Genomic DNA, 20,847 nt, shown 5'->3' with positions numbered 1-20,847 from the left:
AAAAGATATTAGATTAAGAAAAGGATAGATTTTGTTTTAAAGGACATGATTAGCTTCTGATGTACCATCACTAAGCATGTGTCAGAGTGGCTCTGTGTCTCTGCGGTGTCTTCCAGTAGACTGTGTGCTGTCTGCATGGACAGCGTGGAGTCAGTGCAGTGTCTCGTGTGGCCTGGGTTCCCTGTTCCGGCAGCGAGAGATCCTGAGAGATGCCCGGGCAGAAGGCTCCTGTGGTGGAGCTCAGTTTGACAGCAGGGCCTGTTTCCTTCAGGCCTGCCCTGGTAAGCGTGAGTCATGTGCAGCGGGCTTTGTCTGATTGATGCATGTGGTTTTGAGTATTTACAGTTCAAGGCAGGGTATGATATCAATTTATGTTCACTTACTCTGTGTCATGGGTCTCTTTTGGCCACTGGGTTACAATTTTCCTCTTTCTCTCTCTCTCTCTCTCTCTCTCTCTCTCTCTCTCTCTCTCTCTCTCTCTCTATATTTCTCTCCTCTCACTCAGTGGATGGTCAGTGGTCTGAGTGGAGTGAGTGGTCAGAGTGTGATGCGACGTGTGGTGGAGGCCTGAGGAGACGGAGCAAGTCCTGTTCAAACCCTCCACCAAAAAACAATGGTCAAGTGTGCAAGGGGATGACCATGCAGACGCAGAGCTGCAACACACAACCGTGTGGGACCAGCACAGACTCTCAGACAGGTCTGTGCAGGAATAGGAGTTGCCATGGAAGCTCTTCTTAGGAAACTTCAACACACCCTTATGACATGTTGAGAAATAATGAAGTCGCAGTTATTCGGGAGTTAGCAGCCACCCCATTAGATGCTATTTATTCTTGCTTTAAGTGTTTTGTCTTCGAGGTGTCAGATCTGTCATTCTGGGTGTGAATTTTCTGTTGGCTCTTGGCTCATATGACCTGCTGTAAGTGAGGTCTGTTATTTGCTCCAGGCTGTGCTAATGGCCAGGTGCTGGTGACGGAGGCTGACTGTGCCGAGGGGAGAGTGGAGCCGTGTCCTCTGACCTGCTCTGCCCTCCACTCTGAGAGGAACTGCTCCACCCACTGCGTTACAGGTAGCGTCGCATGAACATAGCAGCTCAGTTTCAGTTCAGAACCTAGACAAGCCCTCTCTCAGTATGATGGACTCTTTTTGCACTTCTTTTTCTTGCTGTTGTCATAATGACATTTTCTTTTTCAGGGTGTCGTTGTCCAGCAGGTCTCTTTCTTCAAGATCACAGTTGTGTCAATGCCAGCAGGTGTATTTGCTTGTGGGAAGGGTTGGTTCTTCAGCCAGGGAAAGAGGTCATCAAAGACAACTGCACTACCTGGTGAGTGGGACTAAATGCCTCTTGCAATGTAGCTGATTAAAACTCTGCTCCCCTGATCATTCTTATCCTTCAGCAAAAGTGATCAAATTTAACATGTGATTCATATCTTTTACACTTTCTGCATGCCACCTAATATGACCCCAGTCTGTGTTTAATCCTGCAGTGTGTGTCGAGGCAGCCATGTGGCCTGTGATAACTCCAGCTGTATTGCCAAATGTGATTGGTCAGCCTGGTCCTCATGGACCTCATGTGACAGCAGCTGTGGAATCGGAATACAGCAGCGCTTCAGGTACACTGAACCTCTATTGCCTAGATGTTACTCCTCACTGGTTTACAAAACATATCTTTGATTTATTCTTCATGACCTACTCCTGAAGGTCAGCCCTGGGTCCTTCTGAGGCAGCAAGTGTAGAACCATGCGTCGGGGACTCCACAGAGGCACGACAGTGCTCCACACCCTGCCCACCAGGTCTGATTCCAGCTGTTAACAACAAAAAATGCACATCCTTGTAACCTACATAAGACCATGCTCAAGACCATGTTTAACTCAGTAGAGGGTTTGGCACATAAACATGATTTGGCACATAAACATGATTTGTTTTTATGGAGAGTGGCAGTTTTGGAGTTTTAAAGCCTACTGTTGTTTTATGTTGGTGTTGAACACCTTCAGGTCCTAGCAGAGCTCCATGGACTGAGTGGACAGTGTGGTCCGAGTGCAGCAAGACATGCTTTCATCATGTGAACGATGTGGGAATGAGACATCGCTTTAGGAGCTGTAACAACACTGAATCTAGTGCCCCCTGTGTTGGAGAGGCGGAAGAACAGGAGCCCTGCAACACATTCCACTGTCCAGGTATACACACACAGATATATTGTCCAGGTATGCACACACATATATATTGTCCAGGTATACACACACACAGTTACACCACCAGCAAAAAAGGAAAAAAAAAGATAAAGCTAATACTCTTAATCTCCTTGTTATACAGACTCACATGTATGAAACACTGGATAACCGTTTAAGCCTAAGTGTATTATGGAAGTTCTTTTCCTCTGTCTCTGTTTGTGCAGTCAGTGGCGGGTGGTCTGCATGGTCTGCATGGTCTGCGTGCTCATCAGAGTGTGACTCCGGTGCTCAGACCCGAGAGCGTTTCTGCAGCTCTCCTCCCCCTCTGTATGGAGGCAGCATCTGTTTGGGCCCCCACATCCAGACCAGAGACTGCAACTCCCAGCCCTGCACAGGTACACAGCCGCCTGCACATCTCCACCTCTCTGGGGAGGAACCAGCTCACTCCCTCAGGGATTTCGATCTTGGGACCACTTCTCAACCTTGCGTCTTGTGTAATAATGCATGTGCGTGTGTGTGTGTGTGTGTGTGTGGTATAATTGCCATACCCCTGTGTCTATGTGTATGTTTGTGAGTGTTTGGCTCACAGGTGTGTGTTTACATTTGGTTCACAGGTGTATGCCCGGTTGGTATGAGCTACCTGTCTAAGGAACAGTGCCAGGTTCAGGGTGGGGCATGCCCACGTGTATGTCTTGATGTCACGGCCTCAGCAGAGTGCGCTACAGAGTGTTATGATGGCTGCTACTGTTCTCCGGGCCTTTACCTATTCAACAACACCTGTGTGCACCTTAGTCACTGCCCCTGCTTCCACGAGGGGGTGCTCTATTCACAGGGTGACAGTGTGCCACATGATGCATGCAACAACTGGTACTTCTTCTCTCCACTTCTCTCTTGTTTTTCTCTTTGAGGAATCGATAACAGTTAGTTTGAATGAAATTGTTAATTGTAGTCCATCTGTTCTTGGTGTCTTGGAATATGTGATGGTAGTTGAGTATCTGCATGTTTTTGCTTGTCCCCCACCAGCACATGCATTAATGGAGACATGCGGTGTGGTACGAAACCCTGCCCTGGTGAGATGGATTTCCCTTTCAAGATCATACATATTTTAATGTTTTTGCCAACCGCTGCACACATTTTTCTATTTAACTGTTGTCTTAGTTGACTGTGGTTGGAGTGAGTGGACTTCCTGGAGTGCCTGCAGCAGGACATGTGATGTGGGCATTAGGAGGCGGTACCGCTCGGGGACCAATCCATCACAAGCATTTGGGGGTCGTCCTTGTGAGGGTGACCGGATTGGCCTGGACACATGTAGCCTCTACCCTTGTAGTGGTAGGTCTTTATCTGATTGGTAGGACACTTTATTAATTTAACAAAAAAAAGTGTTTTTGTACTCAAGTACCAAATTAGAAATTGTTCTTTGGATATAATCTTTCTTTTGGTATCTTCTGCTTGTTTTATGTGGATGCACATGACTATGTGTGTATATGTGTCTGTGTTTCTGCAGGTGTTAAGGGGCCGTGGAGTGCATGGTCTGAATGCTCAGTGCCATGTGGTGGTGGCTACCGGAACAGAACTCGAGGACTAGTCAGAAGCCATGGCACTCCGCAGCAATTTAGTGCCTGCAACCTTCAGCCCTGCAGTGAGTACATTGAACTTGACTGTACAGGGAGGGGAGCTGCAGGTGTGGCCGGGTGTGTGGGCTTGTGTGCGGGTGTGTGCAGGTGTGTACCTGCCGGGTATGTGGGTGGTGTTACGTGTTGTTGGATCATTATTATTCAGGGATACTTTGCATGAATGATTGTTAATGAATGCTGAATGCTGAATGCTGCTGCCCTGCCCTTTGCTCTGACCCCTGCTGCCCTGTGTTGCAGGTGGCGGCACTGTTTGTGCTGCGGGTCAGGAGTGGACAGAGTGTATCAGAGAGGTGCTGCTCTGCTCTGATCTGTCCATGGATACCAATGCAAACTTTACATGTTCACCTGGATGTCATTGCCCCCTGGGTTCTGCCCTACAGGTGTGTGTGTGTGTGTGTGTGCGCGTTCGTGCGTGTTCGTGCGTGTGCTTGTGTCTGATCCTGTATCATTGCGCTGGTCTCTGTCCTCCTGGTGTGAGATGGTGCTGTGTCTCCTTCAGGATGGGAGCTGTGTGCCTTTACCTCTATGCCGCTGTGATGTAGATGGGGAACAGTATGGGCCTGGAACTGTTGTCACTAAGGACTGCAGCAACTGGTAAAGAATCGTACAGCAGCCCTTTTGCCGTCTACATTCACTGCAATAGGACGACTGTCGGAGACTAGCATTCCCACTCCTGGCTGCCTTATACTTATGAATGTGAAGAATTTGTCATTTATTTTCCTTTCTGACACACTAAACACTCATTGTGGATTTTACATAATTGCTTTATATGGGATGCATTGTCTTGTACTTCATTTAATTCTTCTGAGGCTCCCTAAGTTTGATTGCACATAATCACTCATTCATTTTGTTTTATAGCACTTGTGAGTCAGGAAAGCTGGTGAACTGCACACATTTGGAGTGTAATGGTAAGATCCTCCAGGAGGTGCAACTGGTTTGCAGCTGGCAGAGTTGTGTGTGTGTCTGTGTGTGTTTACAAGTGGGATATTCCCTCAGTGGATGGTGGCTGGTCAGCCTGGACGCCCTGGGGCGTGTGCTCCGCATCGTGTGGTGCTGGGCTGCAGTCGCGCTATCGTTTCTGCTCCAGTCCAGAGCGGGCCGGTACCGGATTACCCTGCCTTGGACCAGAACGCGAGGATCATGTGTGCGCCTTCTCTCCATGCAGCCGTGAGAGACCCCACCCACATGACTCTGTTCTAGCGTGAAGTATACCTTTACTATCAGTAATAGCATTTAAAGGATATCTGTAAGTCTAGTCAGGATATTTGTAAATAAAAGTGAAATGTTCTTCCTTACTTTGTCATTGTTCTCCTTGAAAGGTCATGGAGGGTGGAGCGAGTGGACATCCTGGACGGACTGTACCAAGACATGTGGCGAGGGTGTTCGGAGTCGGCGGCGAGAATGTGACAGGCCAGTTGTAGGTGGAGAGGGAGACTTCTGTGAGGGTCTCAGAACTGAACTTATTGCTTGTAACACAGACCACTGCCCAGGTACATAACATTTTTTAATGTTTTTAAATGCATTTCCTTTGGAGATATGGGTCTGTTTTATGTACATGTAACTGTGTATGCATGTGCATGCCTGCATGGCTGTAGCTATGCACAAATACAACTCCTTGGTTATGTGATGGCTGTGTTAGACTTTAACTGCAGGTTGTGTTTTCAGTGGCTCCATGTTCAGCTGTTCCAGGCACTGCGTTCAGTAGCTGTGGGCCCTCATGTCCCCGTTCCTGTGATGAGCTGGCTGTAAGTACAAGCTCATCTCCTAGTTGCTTCACCACACCAATTATTTTAAGAGTGTTGGTCAGCCAAAGAGTTCAGAATTTATAATTAATGTTCCACACCATGCAAGATCCTAATGACTCATGAATTAGTGCTAAAGATAATTATGTTCATCCTGATGGTGACAATGACAGTGATGGTGATGATGATCCCACAGTACTGCAAGTGGCATTGCGAACCTGGCTGTTACTGCACCAATGGCAAAGTGTTGAATCATAACAGCACAGCCTGTGTAGAGAGAGAGCAGTGTCCCTGTCTTGATCTGTCCACTGGCCGGCGCATTGCCCCTGGAGACACAGTCCTCTCTCCAGATGGCTGCAACAACTGGTGAGTTAAAGGAAGGTAGTTGGAAGAAAATGTGGGAGCCAGTGATCAGTGAGCACTGTGGATTTACCACTGCAGTGTGCTCTGCCTTTCTGTCTTATGTTTTGTGTTTTCTGTGTTTAGTACCTGTGATGGAGGGCAGCTTACCTGCAGCCACGATCCATGCCCAGGTTTGACATCAAGCTTATTCTAGCTTGATCATGTGCTTGCATTCACATGTGCATGATTTCTTATTCTTTTGTATTAAAAGCATATTTGTTTATGACTTATGGATTGGGAAAGTAGCAGATCAGTTCAAAATACAACCCTCTGCCTCTCTCTCTCTCTCTTTCTCTTTCTCTTTCTCTTTCTTTCTCTCTCTCTCTCTCACTCACACACACACACACACACACACACACTTCCTGTCCTGTTTCTCAGTGCATGGAGGCTGGTGTGAGTGGTCTAGCTGGACACCGTGCTCTAAAACATGTGGTGCTGAGTGGGTCTCTCGCTACAGGAGTTGTGCCTGTCCTGAGTCCAGGTCTGGAGGGGCGGCGTGTCCAGGCCTGCAGGAGGTGCATGGGGGCCTGGGGGTGCAGATCCAGAGACAGCCCTGCCCTTCCATCACCTTCTGTCCAGGTTACACTTATCTCTACCACTAGTCATGCATGAGAGTCAAAGGCTGTGATTCAGTGGGCAGATAACTCAGGCAACTCTCATATTAAAATGTAATCTAGACAGCACATTTTGTCCTTTCGGGTGCATTTTTCTTAACTAGAAAGTTATTTTGACTACCTCTCTCTGTCTGTGTAGTGCACGGATCATGGGGCTTGTGGAGTGCATGGTCAGAGTGTGACGCATGTGCAGGTGTGTCTTTGAGAAAGCGGGAGTGTAACAGCCCCCCTGCCCGCTTCGGGGGTCTACCCTGCCACAGTGAACGTCTCCAGAGCCGTGGCTGCCATGACAACTGGACCGTGTGCACTGGTGAACTGCCCTTCAGCATTCAGGCTGTTTTTCATCCCAAATCAAGGCCATGTGTTACATGGCTTAAATGCTATTCCTTTTGTCATTTTGACCATCAGACTGTGGGGGAGGACAGGAGGAGTGGCCTTGTGGGAAGCCATGCCCTCGATCCTGTGAAGATTTCCATGGTGACACGGAGTGCGTGGACACACCTGGGTGCAGTCGGACGTGTGGCTGCCCAGGAGACATGGTTCTGCAGGATGGGGTGTGTGTGGAGAGAGAAGAATGCCACTGTAAATTCCACAACAGCACCACTGGTGAGGAAACCCCACCTTTTGAGGAAGGTTTTGGTATTATTATTATTATGCAAAATATTTGAGTTCTAAAACTCATTGCTGCATTTCCAGTGTTTAAAAACTATTTTTGGCAGTGTAAGAGGTAAAAGATTGTATCTTTAACTTTGGAAAAGTAAAGAAGCATCAACTGATTTAAAGTCACTTAATAAGCTGGTTTGTCACTACTGTAGCATCACTAATATGCTGCTTGAAACTATTACTTATATAACTGTATTCTTTCTGTATTAATTGGTCTTTATTTTCCCCTATAATTCAGAGAGTTTAAATATCAACAACACTTCATGGGAGTGGCCTGATAAGACTGGTTGGCAGTATGTAAATTCAGGAGAGAGCATCATCAGAGACTGCAGCAACTGGTAAAGTTGGCCAGAACTTCCTCTAAAACTAGTATTTAGTTCCAAAGTGTTGTGCTCCAGGATGTGTAGTGCAACACCTTTTTACCATGACAGACTAAAGAAAAATGAGAAGCTTGTATGCTATATGCCCAGAATGAAGTTGTGATCAGATGATTTGCTTTGTTGGTGTTTAAACCTCAGCACCTGTGAGGCAGGTATCCTGCACTGTGACTCAGTTCCTGGTTGCCTTGTTGATGGCGGTTGGAGTCAGTGGGGGCCCTGGTCAGAGTGTTCAGTCCCATGTGGGGGTGGAGTCCAGATGAGGATTCGTCAGTGTAATAATCCCACCCCTCAAGGAGGCGGGAGAGAGTGCAGTGGTGCAGGCGACCAGCAGAGGGAGTGTAACAGCCAAGTCTGCACAGGTTTGTGAACCCAGGCATAAAACCTACTAACACACTCACACTATTGCCTTTCACACTATTAACACTGTGTTAAAACAATTTATTAACAAATGATTACTTTTAATCTTAATTAAAATCTTTCTGTATATCCAATTCTTTTCAGATCAGATACAAATTATATATATATATATATATATATATATATATATATATATATATATATATATATATATATATATATATATAATATTTATTTATTTTTATTTATTTTTATTTCTTCAGTTGTTTCCTTTCAATTAATTTATTTAATTAAAGTCAACTCTGTTCTACAGCCCAGTTCAGCCCAGCACAGAATAAGCAGTAGTCCATCAGCCTCTATAACTGTGTTCCACAGATACAGGACCATGGTCTGACTGGTCAGTTTGGTCTGTGTGCTCTGTTACCTGTGGGGGAGGGGAACAGGGGCGCACCCGCTCCTGCCGCACCCCCCCTTGCACGGGCATGACACGCCAGAGCAAGACCTGCAACACGCACGTGTGTCTGGGTAAGTAGCACACCACATTTCTGCCCAGCCTCTTAGCAGGCCTGCACTTCAGCAGGGCAGCGTTCACACATATCACAGCTTTTTCTCCACACATGGCTGCCCATGGTTCTGAGAAAGAGACTGGTCTGATTTTCCATTTAAAAAATAAATGAAACCATCAGAAATCATGTGAGGGGATGTTCAATTAACATTCAGATGTATTATGTTTTTTGGTTGAATGTACTCTAGTGGCCTACCCAACCCATTTTCCCACCCAAGCTCATCACTGGCCATTACTGGTAGATGCACAGGTTGATGTATGAACACCTCCAGTACTCTCTGGGTACCAGTTTAGCTGCTGACTTGGGACTATAAATATTGGTATGAATCCAAATGATGGATGTCTTCTTCTGTCCCTCTGAGGAACTAACCTTTTGGAACTCCTAATTAAAAGAGCCTAGAGCCACTTTCAAAAAGTGCTTAATCTTACATTTTTTTCATTGTTCCATGGTAAGCAAACTATCCCCAAATGAAAATCTTATTAAATTTTAAATTTGTTATCTAAGAAATAAGAGTTGGGCTATACCATCTGGAGGGCGCTCCAATTCATACTGTCTGAGGGGTGTTTGCTATTGTAATTAAACTCTCCCTCAAGGCTGTGTGCTGCAGCTAATCATCCAGGGTGAAGGAAGTTCCCCAGTCAGGCCCAGGCTGCTGCGGCGGCCGGCTGGGCACTGCACTCATTTCCCAGTGAACTGGCTCCATTCTATGGCCTTCTCTCCTCAGGGCCATGAAAAGCAAGGAGAGCTATTTCATGAGACTTGCTGTGAAATAATCTGCTCATTCTGCAATTCCAGTTTTGCAACAGCTGTATATTCTTAAAGAAGACAAGTGACTGGATCCTTTTATAAAGGACATCCATTGCAGGCGTGGTACTGTTTCAAGGTGTATGTGAAGTACAAGTTCTGTCAAGTTCTGCTGCAGAAATATTGGCTCTTGTATAACTGCTGTATATAGCAACAGCAGAAATTTCTCCATATTAGATTTCCAGTGATGTGTAGGATATCTTATGGCCTTGTGCGATAAAGATATGTTAGGGTCTTGTGCATATCAACAGCCTCATCAAATGATTATAAATATGGCTATTGAACAGCAAATATTTTGTGTTCAGTGTAGCAGGATGTGCACTGTTTTGAGCTGTTCATAAAGCCAAGATCTGCAAGGGACTGGATGGAAGCAAGCTTCTTAGCTCTCCTAGAAAACAAATCCTTGCTGTCCTAGAAAGCAAAACTTGTAGTAGTGTGCATTCTTTCTGTGTGTCAGTTCAGTGTTGTAGTAGTGTGCATTCTCTCTGTGTGTCAGTTCAGTGTTGTAGTAGTGTGCATTCTCTCTGTGTGTCAGTTCAGTGTTGTAGTAGTGTGCATTCTCTCTGTGTGTCAGTTCAGTGTTGTAGTAGTGTGCATTCTCTCTGTGTGTCAGTTCAGTGTTGTAGTAGTGTGCATTCTCTCTGTGTGTCAGTTCAGTGTTGTAGTAGTGTGCATTCTCTCTGTGTGTCAGTTCAGTGTTGTAGTAGTGTGCATTCTCTCTGTGTGTCAGTTCAGTGTGTTGTAGTAGTGTGCATTCTCTCTGTGTGTCAGTTCAGTGTTGTAGTAGTGTGCATTCTCTCTGTGTGTCAGTTCAGTGTGTTGTAGTAGTGTGCATTCTCTCTGTGTGTCAGTTCAGTGTTGTAGTAGTGTGCATTCTCCCTGTGTGTCAGTTCAGTGTTGTAGTAGTGTGCATTCTCTCTGTGTGTCAGTTCAGTGTTGTAGTAGTGTGCATTCTCTCTGTGTGTCAGTTCAGTGTGTTGTAGTAGTGTGCATTCTCTCTGTGTGTCAGTTCAGTGTGTTGTAGTAGTGTGCATTCTCTCTGTGTGTCAGTTCAGTGTGTTGTAGTAGTGTGCATTCTCTCTGTGTCAGAGGTGGGATGCCCCCCAGGCCGCCTGTACAGGGAATGTGAGAGAGGTGAGGGCTGCCCCTTCAGCTGTGCCCAGCTCAGTGGCCTGGAAGGCTGTTACTCAGAGGGTTGTGAAGAGGGCTGTCACTGCCCACTGAACACCTACCAGCACCACGGAGCCTGCCTACAGGTCAGAGCGCTGACCCGCTGGTGGTTAGCCATCCATTTCTGCAATTACTGCACAACAGGAGTGCACTAGGAAGCCCTACAATAATTATGTGGATACTTTGAGTGCTCATCACATTGCTTGTTCTCTATATGTTTTAAGGCTCTACTCTAATATAATGGATGCAAAGAGTTTGGAAATGCTTTCTTGTGTTATGTGTAGGAGTGTCCATGCTTGGTGGACAAAGAGCTCTTGAGTGCACTTCAGAGAGTGTCTGCGAACCCGGAGTCAACTCTAGACCTACAGAACGTCACCATGGGAACTGAGCTCTGGTCTGGAGAGCAGCTGATGCATGAGTGTAGCACTTGGTAAGAAGAGCTGCTTTTGAAAACCTTTATTTAATGTCTGTCGGGTCAGTAGCACTGACCTTCTGAAAAGTCTCTGTGCTTCCTCTAGTCTCCCTGTGGTGTAACTGAGAGGCATGTAGGCAGAAATGCCCGCTCAAGAGCAAGACCCAAATAATTTACACTTCCACTAGACTGTACCACTGAAATGTTTAATACACATTCCAAGCTCTGTAATTCCTGGTGTATGCATTGTGTAGGTATATATGCTGAGTGAAATGAGGACAGCCAGTCTGGTTGGTTGCACAGATGATGTGCAAATAAAGAAAGCAAAAGATCCCACCATACACTAGAAAAATATTGTTGGACTATGTTTGAAAAATGTGTTCCTTCCCTAGTGAGGGGATGCTGGGTTCTTAGCCAGAGCTGTCTTTGCCAGTAATGGCAATAATTCTTCCTTGAACCTGAGCGTAGTTGGTTAGTGTAATCTCATTTTTGTTGGATGTCCATCTCAGCTTGTGTCAGCATGGTCGGTGGAACTGTTCACTGGTGCCCTGTCCTCGTGATGGAGGTCTGAGCCCCTGGGGCCCCTGGGGGTCCTGCTCACTCAGCTGTGGGGGTCTGGGGCAGAAGGTGCGCAACAGGGGCTGCACCCAGCCCAGCCCAGCCCATGGGGGGCATGACTGCCTGGGTCCCCTGCAGGAGACAATGTACTGCCAGACCCCAGACTGCCCCAGTAAGCCAAAGACCGCCTCAGCACTTTATATTACAATTTATTATTTTTATTTCTATTTTAATAAAATATCTAATATCTTGTATCATATCATAGATGGTATATCAATAGATACCAATATAACCTCAGCGTCCTTGAGTTTGAGAAAGGCGCCATATAAATGCAACTAATAATAGTAATAATAATAATAATAATAATATGGTACCATGACTATTCCTCTCAATGCTCTCACTTTCTGTTATGATAAACCTATAACACTGTAATACTTTATGGAAAATTAGCTTTGTTTGTGTGATTCTGATTTATAACCACTTTACTTGCAGTTGATGTGCGTCCTACAGATGAACCACCTCTATCAGGTAACCATGTAACCATGAAGTTTATTGCACATGTATATAATGCTTAGCTAGGTGATGAAAATTCAGCCAAATCATTCTTAATTCATATCAGTCCCTTAGTGTATCCCTAGGCTCTTAAGTAGTGCTCTCTCTCTCTCTCTCTCTCTCTCTCTCTCTCTCTCTCTCTCTCTCTCTCTCTCTCTCTCAATGCAGATGAAGATTTGGGCTTCTCCCAGTGGACATCATGGAGTGCATGCTCTAAAAGCTGCAGTGATGTAGGACATCCTTCACTGAAGACCCGTATGAGAGAATGTGTCAGTGCACCCTGCTCAGGACAGAACAGGCAACAAAGAGTCTGCAACCTCTCTCAGTGTCCTGGTACACCTGAACCCACTCTGCACACTCTGCTATTGGCATTATTTCTACAGCCACATTATCCAGATCTACTATGAACCTATGTGATAGAACTCTTGACAGTACATGGTAGCTTTGGAAGTGCCTTCAATCTGTAAGTCTTTAGTCACTGTCTGATACTAAAAAGTTATAGTTTCATGTCTGAAGTTTGAAAACATACTTATTAATTCTTCTCATACACTCTATTACACTCAATACACTCATTGCACAAACATGTGGTTTTGCAATTAGCAGTTGTCTGTAATTGTGCTTAAAAGCCTGTAAGCTCACTTAGCTGTGCTGGTCTCTGGGAGATGGCGGAGTGTGTGTGGGAGAGGTGTGTGCCCACAGGAACTGCTCATGGGTAGAGTGGGGGGAGTGGGGTGTGTGTTCACGCTCCTGTGGGGTCGGGCAGCAACAGCGCTTCCGGACTTTTCTCGCTCCGGGAGTTAATGGAACCTGGTGCCCAGACATCCTCGGGGGCAACGTGGAGCACCGCTTCTGCAACATCCGTGCCTGCCGAGGTATACCACTGACTAAGAGTTTCCTTAAATGTTGAGCTAAAGTGGTAGAACATAAAAGATTATTCCTCATAATGTGCCTTTGTTTTTACTTTGATAAAGTTTTAACACAGAAACATGGAAAATGGACGTGTGCATTAAATACCACAGCCACATATACTGTATGAATAAAGACGTTCAAAATACAAACAAAAGCCTCCAAGATCTTTAAACATAAACCTTAAAGTTGTTATGAGGGCTCAAGTGCTGTCTCTCCACAGTGGACGGGAGCTGGTCTCGCTGGAGTCCGTGGTCCCTCTGCGATCAGTCGTGTGGGGGTGGCCGCTCCATCCGAACTCGCTCCTGTTCCAGCCCTCCCCCAAAAAACGGGGGGCACAAGTGTGTTGGAGAGAAGAACCAAGTCAAACCCTGCAACACCAAACCATGTGGTATGACCGTCTCAAATACACCACTTGATTCACCACTCCTTTCAGTGTTCCCTCTGAAGCATGAAGGCCTAGCAGGACTTTAGAAAAAAGGTTTAATATAGGCTGATTTGTTTTGTTTTTAAGCTTGTTGCACAGTGGTACAGTGCCTGTGGAGTAGGTGTAGGATATGCTGTGGAACAGATGTGCTGGTGTCACCTTTACTTTATTTGGCATACTTTTTTGTGCTTATACATTAGAACATACAGCGCAGGTATGTAATATAGAAAGTGTTGTTTATGATTGTGCTGTCCATATATGTCCGTGCCAGATGACAAAGGCTGCCCACTGGGTCAGGAGTTCGTGCCCTGTGCCAATGAATGCCCTCAGCGTTGCTCAGACCTGCAGCAAGGCATTCAGTGCCAAGCCAGTACTGAGTGCCAGGCTGGCTGCCGATGCCCTCGGGGTAAGGGGCGCAAGAGAGCTGCAATTTTGACACTTAGATATTTTCATCTTAAATCACTATTATGTACGGTAGATTTAAATGAACCAAGGTGTAGATAAATGCACAATAAGCAAATTTATGCTATGATAACTTGTTTATGCTATGATAACTATTTTGTGTGTGTTCGTGTGTGTGAATGTGTGTGCATTTGCATGGATGTATGCAGGTGAGCTGCAGCAGGATGGGGTGTGTGTGAAGCCATGGCAGTGTGACTGCGTGGATGCTCTGGGTCAGAGCTGGGCGGCAGGAAGTCAGCACGAAGTGGCTTGCAACAACTGCAGCTGTACAGATGGAGTGCTGTCCTGCACAAACCGTAGCTGCACAGAGGAAAGCGACTGCTCCTGGAGTTCCTGGTCCAGCTGGGCACCCTGCAGCACCACCTGTGGGTCAGGACAGAGAACGCGCTTCAGGTGAGCGCTGCAGAAGGGTCCCGCTCCTCATGCCTACCCCTGCACTGTACATCCTAATGTTTTCCCTTTCCCCAGAATAATTTCTCCTTCACATTACACACCTAGATTAGTTGACTAACCAGCTCTCAGTCAGTTTAAAAATGGGAGCAAAGCTGAATGCTAAAAATGTTTTCCTAGAGTGGAACATCAGGATTAGGACTCCAGGATTAGGAAACACAGAACTTCAGATGGATTTTTCACGAGAGCAAATGAAATGTATTGGACAATGGTCCTGTCATTCAGGGTCTGATGCAAAGCTACAATGTGATGGGACAGGTACGGGGAGCGAGCTGGACAGAGACGAACAATGAGGGAAAATTAAAACGGATCAGTTTGGTGGACTGCTATTGGCAGAGCATTGGCGCTTTCTTTTACAGATCGCTGATACCAGAGAGTCCAGATGCAGACTGTCATTTTGAGGAAGTTCAGCACAAACCATGTGACCTAGGGCTGTGTCCGCCACTGTGTCTCCATGGCAATGAGGAGCTATCTGTTGGAGACACGTGGTTACAAGGGGAATGTAAACAATGGTAGGTGAGATGGAGAATGTTTTAGGATTCTCTCTGAAATATCTGGGTAGAGATAAAATTATGCCATAATGTAAATAAACAAAGTCTATATACAGAAAAATCCCCTGCATCACAGAACAGTATGTGAACTGTTTTTTTTTTTGTGTTTTTTTTTTTTTTGTATTTGTGTGGTTTTATATTCAGCACATGTATCCCTGAGGGAGAGTATTGCCAAGAAATTGACTGTCAAGGTGGGTATAAACTACACTGACCTAAACCTTAAAAGCACATTTTCTTGAAACCATTTTCTTGAAGCCATCCAAAAACATATTTTGGAGTTACAGATCAGTAACTTAAAATCAGTCACTTAAAATCTCAGCCCAAAATGAACATTATTTTGATAGGATGCGAGTTCTTAGAAGGCTTATTTTCTTGGCAGTGGATGGAGGTTGGACCCCATGGTCCATGTGGTCTGACTGTACTGTTACATGCGGTCGGGGAGGTCAGGTCCGCAGCCGGGCCTGTGTCAACCCGCCTCCCCGTAACAACGGCACCAACTGCTTCGGACCAGAGAGAGAGGCCCAGAACTGCCATGTTGCTCCCTGCCTTGGTACGCTTCTGTTAAGTGTTTACTGCATTCTATACTGTACTGTGTACAATATATCTTACCTGCAGGTATTTATATATCCCATATGTCCAGTATTGCTTACTAGCATATATTTATATGTCCCTGAAAAATCCAAGTGTATCTTTAAACTCATCAATTTAAAGGTGTAGTAGCTGTGTTGCATTTAATGATAAATATCTGTCACTGATTGAAATTTAATAACATTCTTGGTCTTGTCTCTCGGTCTCAGACGATGTGTGTCCATGGTCCCGCTGGTCAGTATGCTCTCGGAGCTGTGGTGCAGGTGTGGTTTCCCGACGCAGGCAGTGTGTGTGTGAGGAGGAGGGTGATCATGCCTGTCCTACTCAAACTGAGGCAGAGAGGAACAGAGAGGACACTCAGCTGTGCTACCGGAGACCCTGTCCAGGTAATATCCCATATGACACCCCACAGAAGGTTAGGGTATTGCCTGAAATACTTAACTGCTATACAACAACAACAACAACAACAACAACAAAATAATAATCATGATATAGTGTAAAGTCACATAACTCACAAAACCGCAGAGACAGAGCACACTTAGGCCGCACCCATGCCCACACTGGTCACGCCCATAACGGAAACAACTGTGCACTTTCTATTGATTTGCACTACACACTTCTCATTATTGGCCATGAATTAAAATTGGGAATATGCCAAAAAGGTTTTGCATGGTGGGTTGCACGACAAATACGCTTAAAACCCCGATTTAAGGTTTTACATGATTCTAAAACGCTAAACCTGCCAAAAGGTCGTCATGGTTGGCTTAAACTATAATCAGACAGGAGGGCTCCATACCCACAGGAACTTTAAGGGATCCTGATAGGTTAAATGACTTATGACTAAATTGAATGTCTAAATGGTGTATCCTCACTCATTAGTTCACTTTTAATAACGACTTCTGCAAAGAGCATGTGGAGATTAACATTGTAATCAGGGTTCAACAACATTTACCTAGCTACCAGCCACTGTGGCTTACGTCGATTGTCAAGTTCATCAGATCTATACAGTACAAGGAGGACATTGATAATAGTGGTGCTAATAAAATGCATATAATATATGTCTTTGATCACAGTGTCAGGATCACATTTGACATCAGGATGAAAGTTGATCAGCTTAGCCTGCCTGGAGGCTCTGTCCAGTAATGGTAGCTACAAGTCAAAGGAAGTGAACACAGCCCCTCTGTGGGCTCATTTTTTTGCAAAATGATTTATTTATTTTTTTCTATAATACTAATTCTAAGTGGTAGGGTATTGAATTAGCGGTGTTGCTGCCGACATTTTATGTTAAAGCTGTTGCAAGAATCAGTGTCCTGCAATTTACCATACACTCCCATTTAAACTTCGCGGGATATTTTTCCCCACGAGGTGCGTGGTTTTTCTCTTCGATTATGTACAATATAGTGTTACATTTCCAATTTCATTAAGATTTCTACCCACTGTAGTGACAGTGCACACTTTGCACCATGTTCATAAACAAAGCAAAATATACATTTATTCATTTATGGATGTCAATTCACACTGATCATGTTGACTCAATTGTATTTTGTCGCAAAACAGCAGCAATTTGTGAGCAATGCTCTCTTAAGTGCACTTCACCTAGAAACTAAGTTTCTCATGCAATCCAATCCCTCACCCACAGACTGTCCCATGTCCGAGTGGACTGAGTGGACGTCGTGTTCCTGTGTGTCTCCGTTGCAACTGCGATACCGTGCACCACTCACTTCTGCCACTAGGGGCCAGCACTGCACTGAGCTTGAGCGGCAGAGCAAACCCTGTAAACCTCAAGACTGCCAGGGTGAGAGTATACTGTGCGTGAGTGGGAGTGTGTTGTGTGCGTGTGTATGTATGTTTATGTCCACATCCACATTGAATTTCAGAAACAAATTGGATCACTAGCTAAGGTCACCAGTGCAGTGTAAGGTGTATTTACCTTTATATGTTACTGAATGTCTTCAATAACTTTGTCCTTCTGTTTCTTCTGTGTATCAGACTGTGTGGAGCCCTTCCAGCCAGAGTGTGGTTCACCCTGTGAGAAGCAGTGTGTTCTGCATGGCCAGGTGGATGCCTGCATGGTTCAGGCAGAGTGCACTCCAGGCTGCTACTGTCCTCAGGTCAGCCTGACCCTCCACCACTGAGTATTCAAGGAAACATCTCCAACTGTCACTGCCTAGCCTATTTAAATCTGAGTTCTTAAGCGCTGACCTTGCAATAAAAGTAGAATATTTCAGTGAGACACACCACCTCCACCTCATGTTATTTTCAAGAATTTTGGTGTCAGTCTGTCAAGATCCCTGAGCTAATTTTACCATCAACCATATCAAGGTAGCTTGGCTACAAACTAATATATGAACACAAGCACTCTTCCAAATGCATAATCCAAACTGCAACTTGCAGTTCATAATATGAAACTCTGGGACCTTCTTTTTGGAAGAAAGCCTGAATAAAGTTGTGCGTGTTTGGGTCCCTGCAGGGTCTGATGCAGCAAAACAGCACGTGCATAACTCTAGAGCAGTGCGGCTGTGTTTACCTACTCCAGCAAGATTCAGGCGTGCCTGTTCCCATCACTGTCCCACAGGGGGCGCTGGTCACTCTAGGCTGCAGTACATGGTAAGCTCAGTGATACTTGTCCTTAAATCAGCCTTAATGATAAAGTGTGCATGCCCTTTGGTTCAGAGATTCATATAGTTAGTAAAATATAAACTAATACAGACTGGTTAAAGACACACACACACACATAGATAGATGGATGGAGAGAGAGAGAGAGAGAGAGAGAGAGAGAGAGATAGAGAGAGAGAGGTTACATTTCCTCAGATATTCTCTTTTGTGTGTTTTGTAGTTTATGCCATGACGGGTCTTTGCAGTGTGATTCTCGAGAATGTGAAGGTAATAAACTTCATACTTTGAAGATTTCTAAAAACAAGGCTGTTTAATAACCCACTGATTCCCTATAATAACCCACTGACACTGACTGCTTTTTCTATCCCATTTTATTCTCCTCTCTCTCTCCTCTTGCTTGCTCTCTCTGTCTCATTAATTCTCTCTCTGTCTCTCATTCTTTCTCTGTCTCACTCATTCTCTCTCCCTCTCTCAGTGTCTCTCAGTGAATGGTCAGAGTGGACTCCATGCTCTCGGTGCATTCCTGCTTCCTCGCTCCTTCACCCTGGCATTACTGCAGGTCTGGGTGGAGGTGTGGGCGTAGGTGTGCATGAGGCCACTGCAGCTCTGGTGTCTGTGCAGAGGCGCTACCGGGCATGTCTGGATATGGACTCTGGGTTGCCCGTCAGCACAAGAAAAGGGGAGTGCTCCAAACCCCTGGAGGAGGAGAGATTCTGCCCACAACTTGATGTCTGCAAAGGTGGATGACCTGTAGAATTAATTACATCATTGATGTTGTAAGACATCATAAGTGAATGTGTTTGGAAATCTATTGTTGTTGAATGGGAATGAATGGGAATCCATTGTTGTTGACACATCAAGAAACCACATTTTCTGTGTTTATATATATATATATATAGAAAGTTACTGTATTTTTGGCAAGGGTTTTACATGGTACAATGAAATAGAGAGAAAGAGAAATAGTAATTTGACCATGTGTCAGAAAAAGCTATGGTATTATTCTGTGTCTGTAGCTTCAGCCTGGAGGCATTAGCTTCAAAACTCTCCAGCTTTGTAGCTTTGAGAGAGCCTTGGAGTCTGCAAGTCTCTGTGCTGAATGTGTGATGCTGACATGCTTTCTTCTGCAGACCCATGCCAGTGGAGTGTGTGGGGGCCGTGGAGTGTATGTCAGGAGCCATGTAGTGGAGGCTTCCGCCAGCGCGAGCGCAAAGCCCTGGCACTGCCATTTGGAGCCCACTGCACCAGACAGCAGCACCAGTCACAGAGCTGCAATACTGCCCTCTGTCCTGGTATATGCACACACAGAGCATATATATCTTCAAAGAACAAAGAAGATGATATTTAAGATTGTAATGAAATACACAAAGTTTCCAGAGGATGTTTCAGACAGACATCCTTCCTCAGCTGTGCAAGAAAAGTGCTTTGCTTGCATAGTTGATGAAGGACCTCTGTCCAAAATGTTGAAAAAGATGCCAGGTAACTGTGGTAAGACATGTAGATTAGAGATATTCACAAGCTTTCCAGAGAAGCAGGATGTTTCGGACAGACGTGCTTCAAAGCACTTTGCTTGCACAGCTGATGAAGGACCTATATATATATATATATATATATATATATATATATATATATATATATATATATATATATATATACACACATACATGCGTGCGTGCACACACACCCACACACACACACAGAATACCAAAGTTGCTCATTTCACCTTGGTGACTGTTAACAGGTGAGCGCTGCGAGGACAGGGGGCGGGTCTATGAGGCTTATTGTGCCAATCAGTGTCCTCGGAGTTGTGCTGACCTGTGGGAGCATGTGCAGTGTCTGCAGGGAGCATGTCACCCAGGTACTCCGATCTCTGATTATACTAGCATAACACCAAAGCAAAGCTCAACACTAATAACTCTTACTGCTGACCACACCTACCCACCCAGAGCAGAACTGCTCAATAGATCACAGGGGTGTTTCATCATTACTGTTTACTAAACTGAGATGTTCTATGCCAATGTTAAATCATTCTCTTACCGCACCTAACTGTGTGTGTGTGTGTGTGTGTGGTTGTGTCTGCAGGTTGCCGGTGTCCTGACGGCTGGTTGCTGCAGGATCGGGAGTGTGTGAGAGTGTCAGCATGTCGCTGTGGGCTTCCAATGGAAAATAGTACACTTGAGCTTACACCCGGCCAGAATGTCACAGTCAGCTGCAACACTTGGTAGAACACATGCACGCACACACACATGCATACAGACACACACACACATACAGAAACACACATGACTGGAAGAGCATATGAGCTAGATATGAATGCTAAGCTATATATTATTTTACAACATATTTGTTCAAGATATTTGTAGTTTAAATAAGTGTAAATGCCAATAAAGTAGGAACCCTCTTGTTATTACCATGCAAAATGTTAAATGGTGTGTGTCTATATAGTGTGTGTATGAACGGCTCACTGGTGTGTACGGACCGCACCTGCCCTGTTTATGGCCCCTGGGGGTCCTGGAGTGAGTGCTCGGTGTCATGTGGGACAGGACAGAGGACACGCACACGACCCTGCACACACATACCTGGAGGTCCATCCTGTGTTGAGACCATTCAGAACCAGACGTGCACTCTGCCTGCATGCCCAGGTCTGCCATACTTACAATCCATATATACTGTATATGTACATTACACAGACATAATAATACTATATTTTGCTCAACTGTATTGTTTTATTTGTTATGGTAATAAAGCCAATCATTATTAATTAATTAATTGATTGATTAATTATCATGATCCATTTGAAGTACAGCCTAATTTATTAAGAGATGTCA

General features: G+C 45.1%; 1 protein-coding gene across 1 annotated transcript in view; it reads left to right on the top strand.

The window, feature by feature from the left end:
* scospondin (subcommissural organ spondin) overlaps positions 1-20,847 on the top strand; it is a 56,613-nt gene that overhangs the window by 26,807 nt on the left and 8,959 nt on the right. Inside the window, exons 53-100 of the mRNA XM_027002950.2 lie at positions 117-281; positions 506-697; positions 944-1,066; positions 1,192-1,321; positions 1,485-1,610; positions 1,699-1,790; positions 1,992-2,174; positions 2,393-2,563; positions 2,783-3,035; positions 3,192-3,238; positions 3,327-3,497; positions 3,673-3,807; positions 4,040-4,182; positions 4,302-4,396; positions 4,661-4,710; positions 4,799-4,969; positions 5,122-5,292; positions 5,468-5,547; positions 5,741-5,910; positions 6,031-6,077; positions 6,325-6,525; positions 6,700-6,870; positions 6,969-7,166; positions 7,462-7,561; positions 7,742-7,962; positions 8,336-8,485; positions 10,420-10,586; positions 10,785-10,930; positions 11,422-11,642; positions 11,963-11,998; positions 12,191-12,355; positions 12,685-12,894; positions 13,152-13,319; positions 13,627-13,761; positions 13,967-14,210; positions 14,627-14,779; positions 14,963-15,009; positions 15,198-15,368; positions 15,616-15,792; positions 17,046-17,201; positions 17,396-17,517; positions 17,877-18,013; positions 18,243-18,289; positions 18,498-18,761; positions 19,150-19,311; positions 19,761-19,877; positions 20,102-20,240; positions 20,465-20,661. Of these exons, the coding sequence (XP_026858751.2) occupies positions 117-281; positions 506-697; positions 944-1,066; positions 1,192-1,321; positions 1,485-1,610; positions 1,699-1,790; positions 1,992-2,174; positions 2,393-2,563; positions 2,783-3,035; positions 3,192-3,238; positions 3,327-3,497; positions 3,673-3,807; positions 4,040-4,182; positions 4,302-4,396; positions 4,661-4,710; positions 4,799-4,969; positions 5,122-5,292; positions 5,468-5,547; positions 5,741-5,910; positions 6,031-6,077; positions 6,325-6,525; positions 6,700-6,870; positions 6,969-7,166; positions 7,462-7,561; positions 7,742-7,962; positions 8,336-8,485; positions 10,420-10,586; positions 10,785-10,930; positions 11,422-11,642; positions 11,963-11,998; positions 12,191-12,355; positions 12,685-12,894; positions 13,152-13,319; positions 13,627-13,761; positions 13,967-14,210; positions 14,627-14,779; positions 14,963-15,009; positions 15,198-15,368; positions 15,616-15,792; positions 17,046-17,201; positions 17,396-17,517; positions 17,877-18,013; positions 18,243-18,289; positions 18,498-18,761; positions 19,150-19,311; positions 19,761-19,877; positions 20,102-20,240; positions 20,465-20,661 (7,137 nt within the window). The remainder of the gene's footprint in view (positions 1-116; positions 282-505; positions 698-943; positions 1,067-1,191; positions 1,322-1,484; positions 1,611-1,698; positions 1,791-1,991; positions 2,175-2,392; positions 2,564-2,782; positions 3,036-3,191; positions 3,239-3,326; positions 3,498-3,672; positions 3,808-4,039; positions 4,183-4,301; positions 4,397-4,660; positions 4,711-4,798; positions 4,970-5,121; positions 5,293-5,467; positions 5,548-5,740; positions 5,911-6,030; positions 6,078-6,324; positions 6,526-6,699; positions 6,871-6,968; positions 7,167-7,461; positions 7,562-7,741; positions 7,963-8,335; positions 8,486-10,419; positions 10,587-10,784; positions 10,931-11,421; positions 11,643-11,962; positions 11,999-12,190; positions 12,356-12,684; positions 12,895-13,151; positions 13,320-13,626; positions 13,762-13,966; positions 14,211-14,626; positions 14,780-14,962; positions 15,010-15,197; positions 15,369-15,615; positions 15,793-17,045; positions 17,202-17,395; positions 17,518-17,876; positions 18,014-18,242; positions 18,290-18,497; positions 18,762-19,149; positions 19,312-19,760; positions 19,878-20,101; positions 20,241-20,464; positions 20,662-20,847) is intronic.

The sequence above is a fragment of the Electrophorus electricus genome, chromosome 10 (assembly GCF_013358815.1).
Source record: "Electrophorus electricus isolate fEleEle1 chromosome 10, fEleEle1.pri, whole genome shotgun sequence".
NCBI lineage: Eukaryota > Metazoa > Chordata > Actinopteri > Gymnotiformes > Gymnotidae > Electrophorus > Electrophorus electricus.
This window is presented reverse-complemented; position numbering and strand designations above follow the sequence as displayed.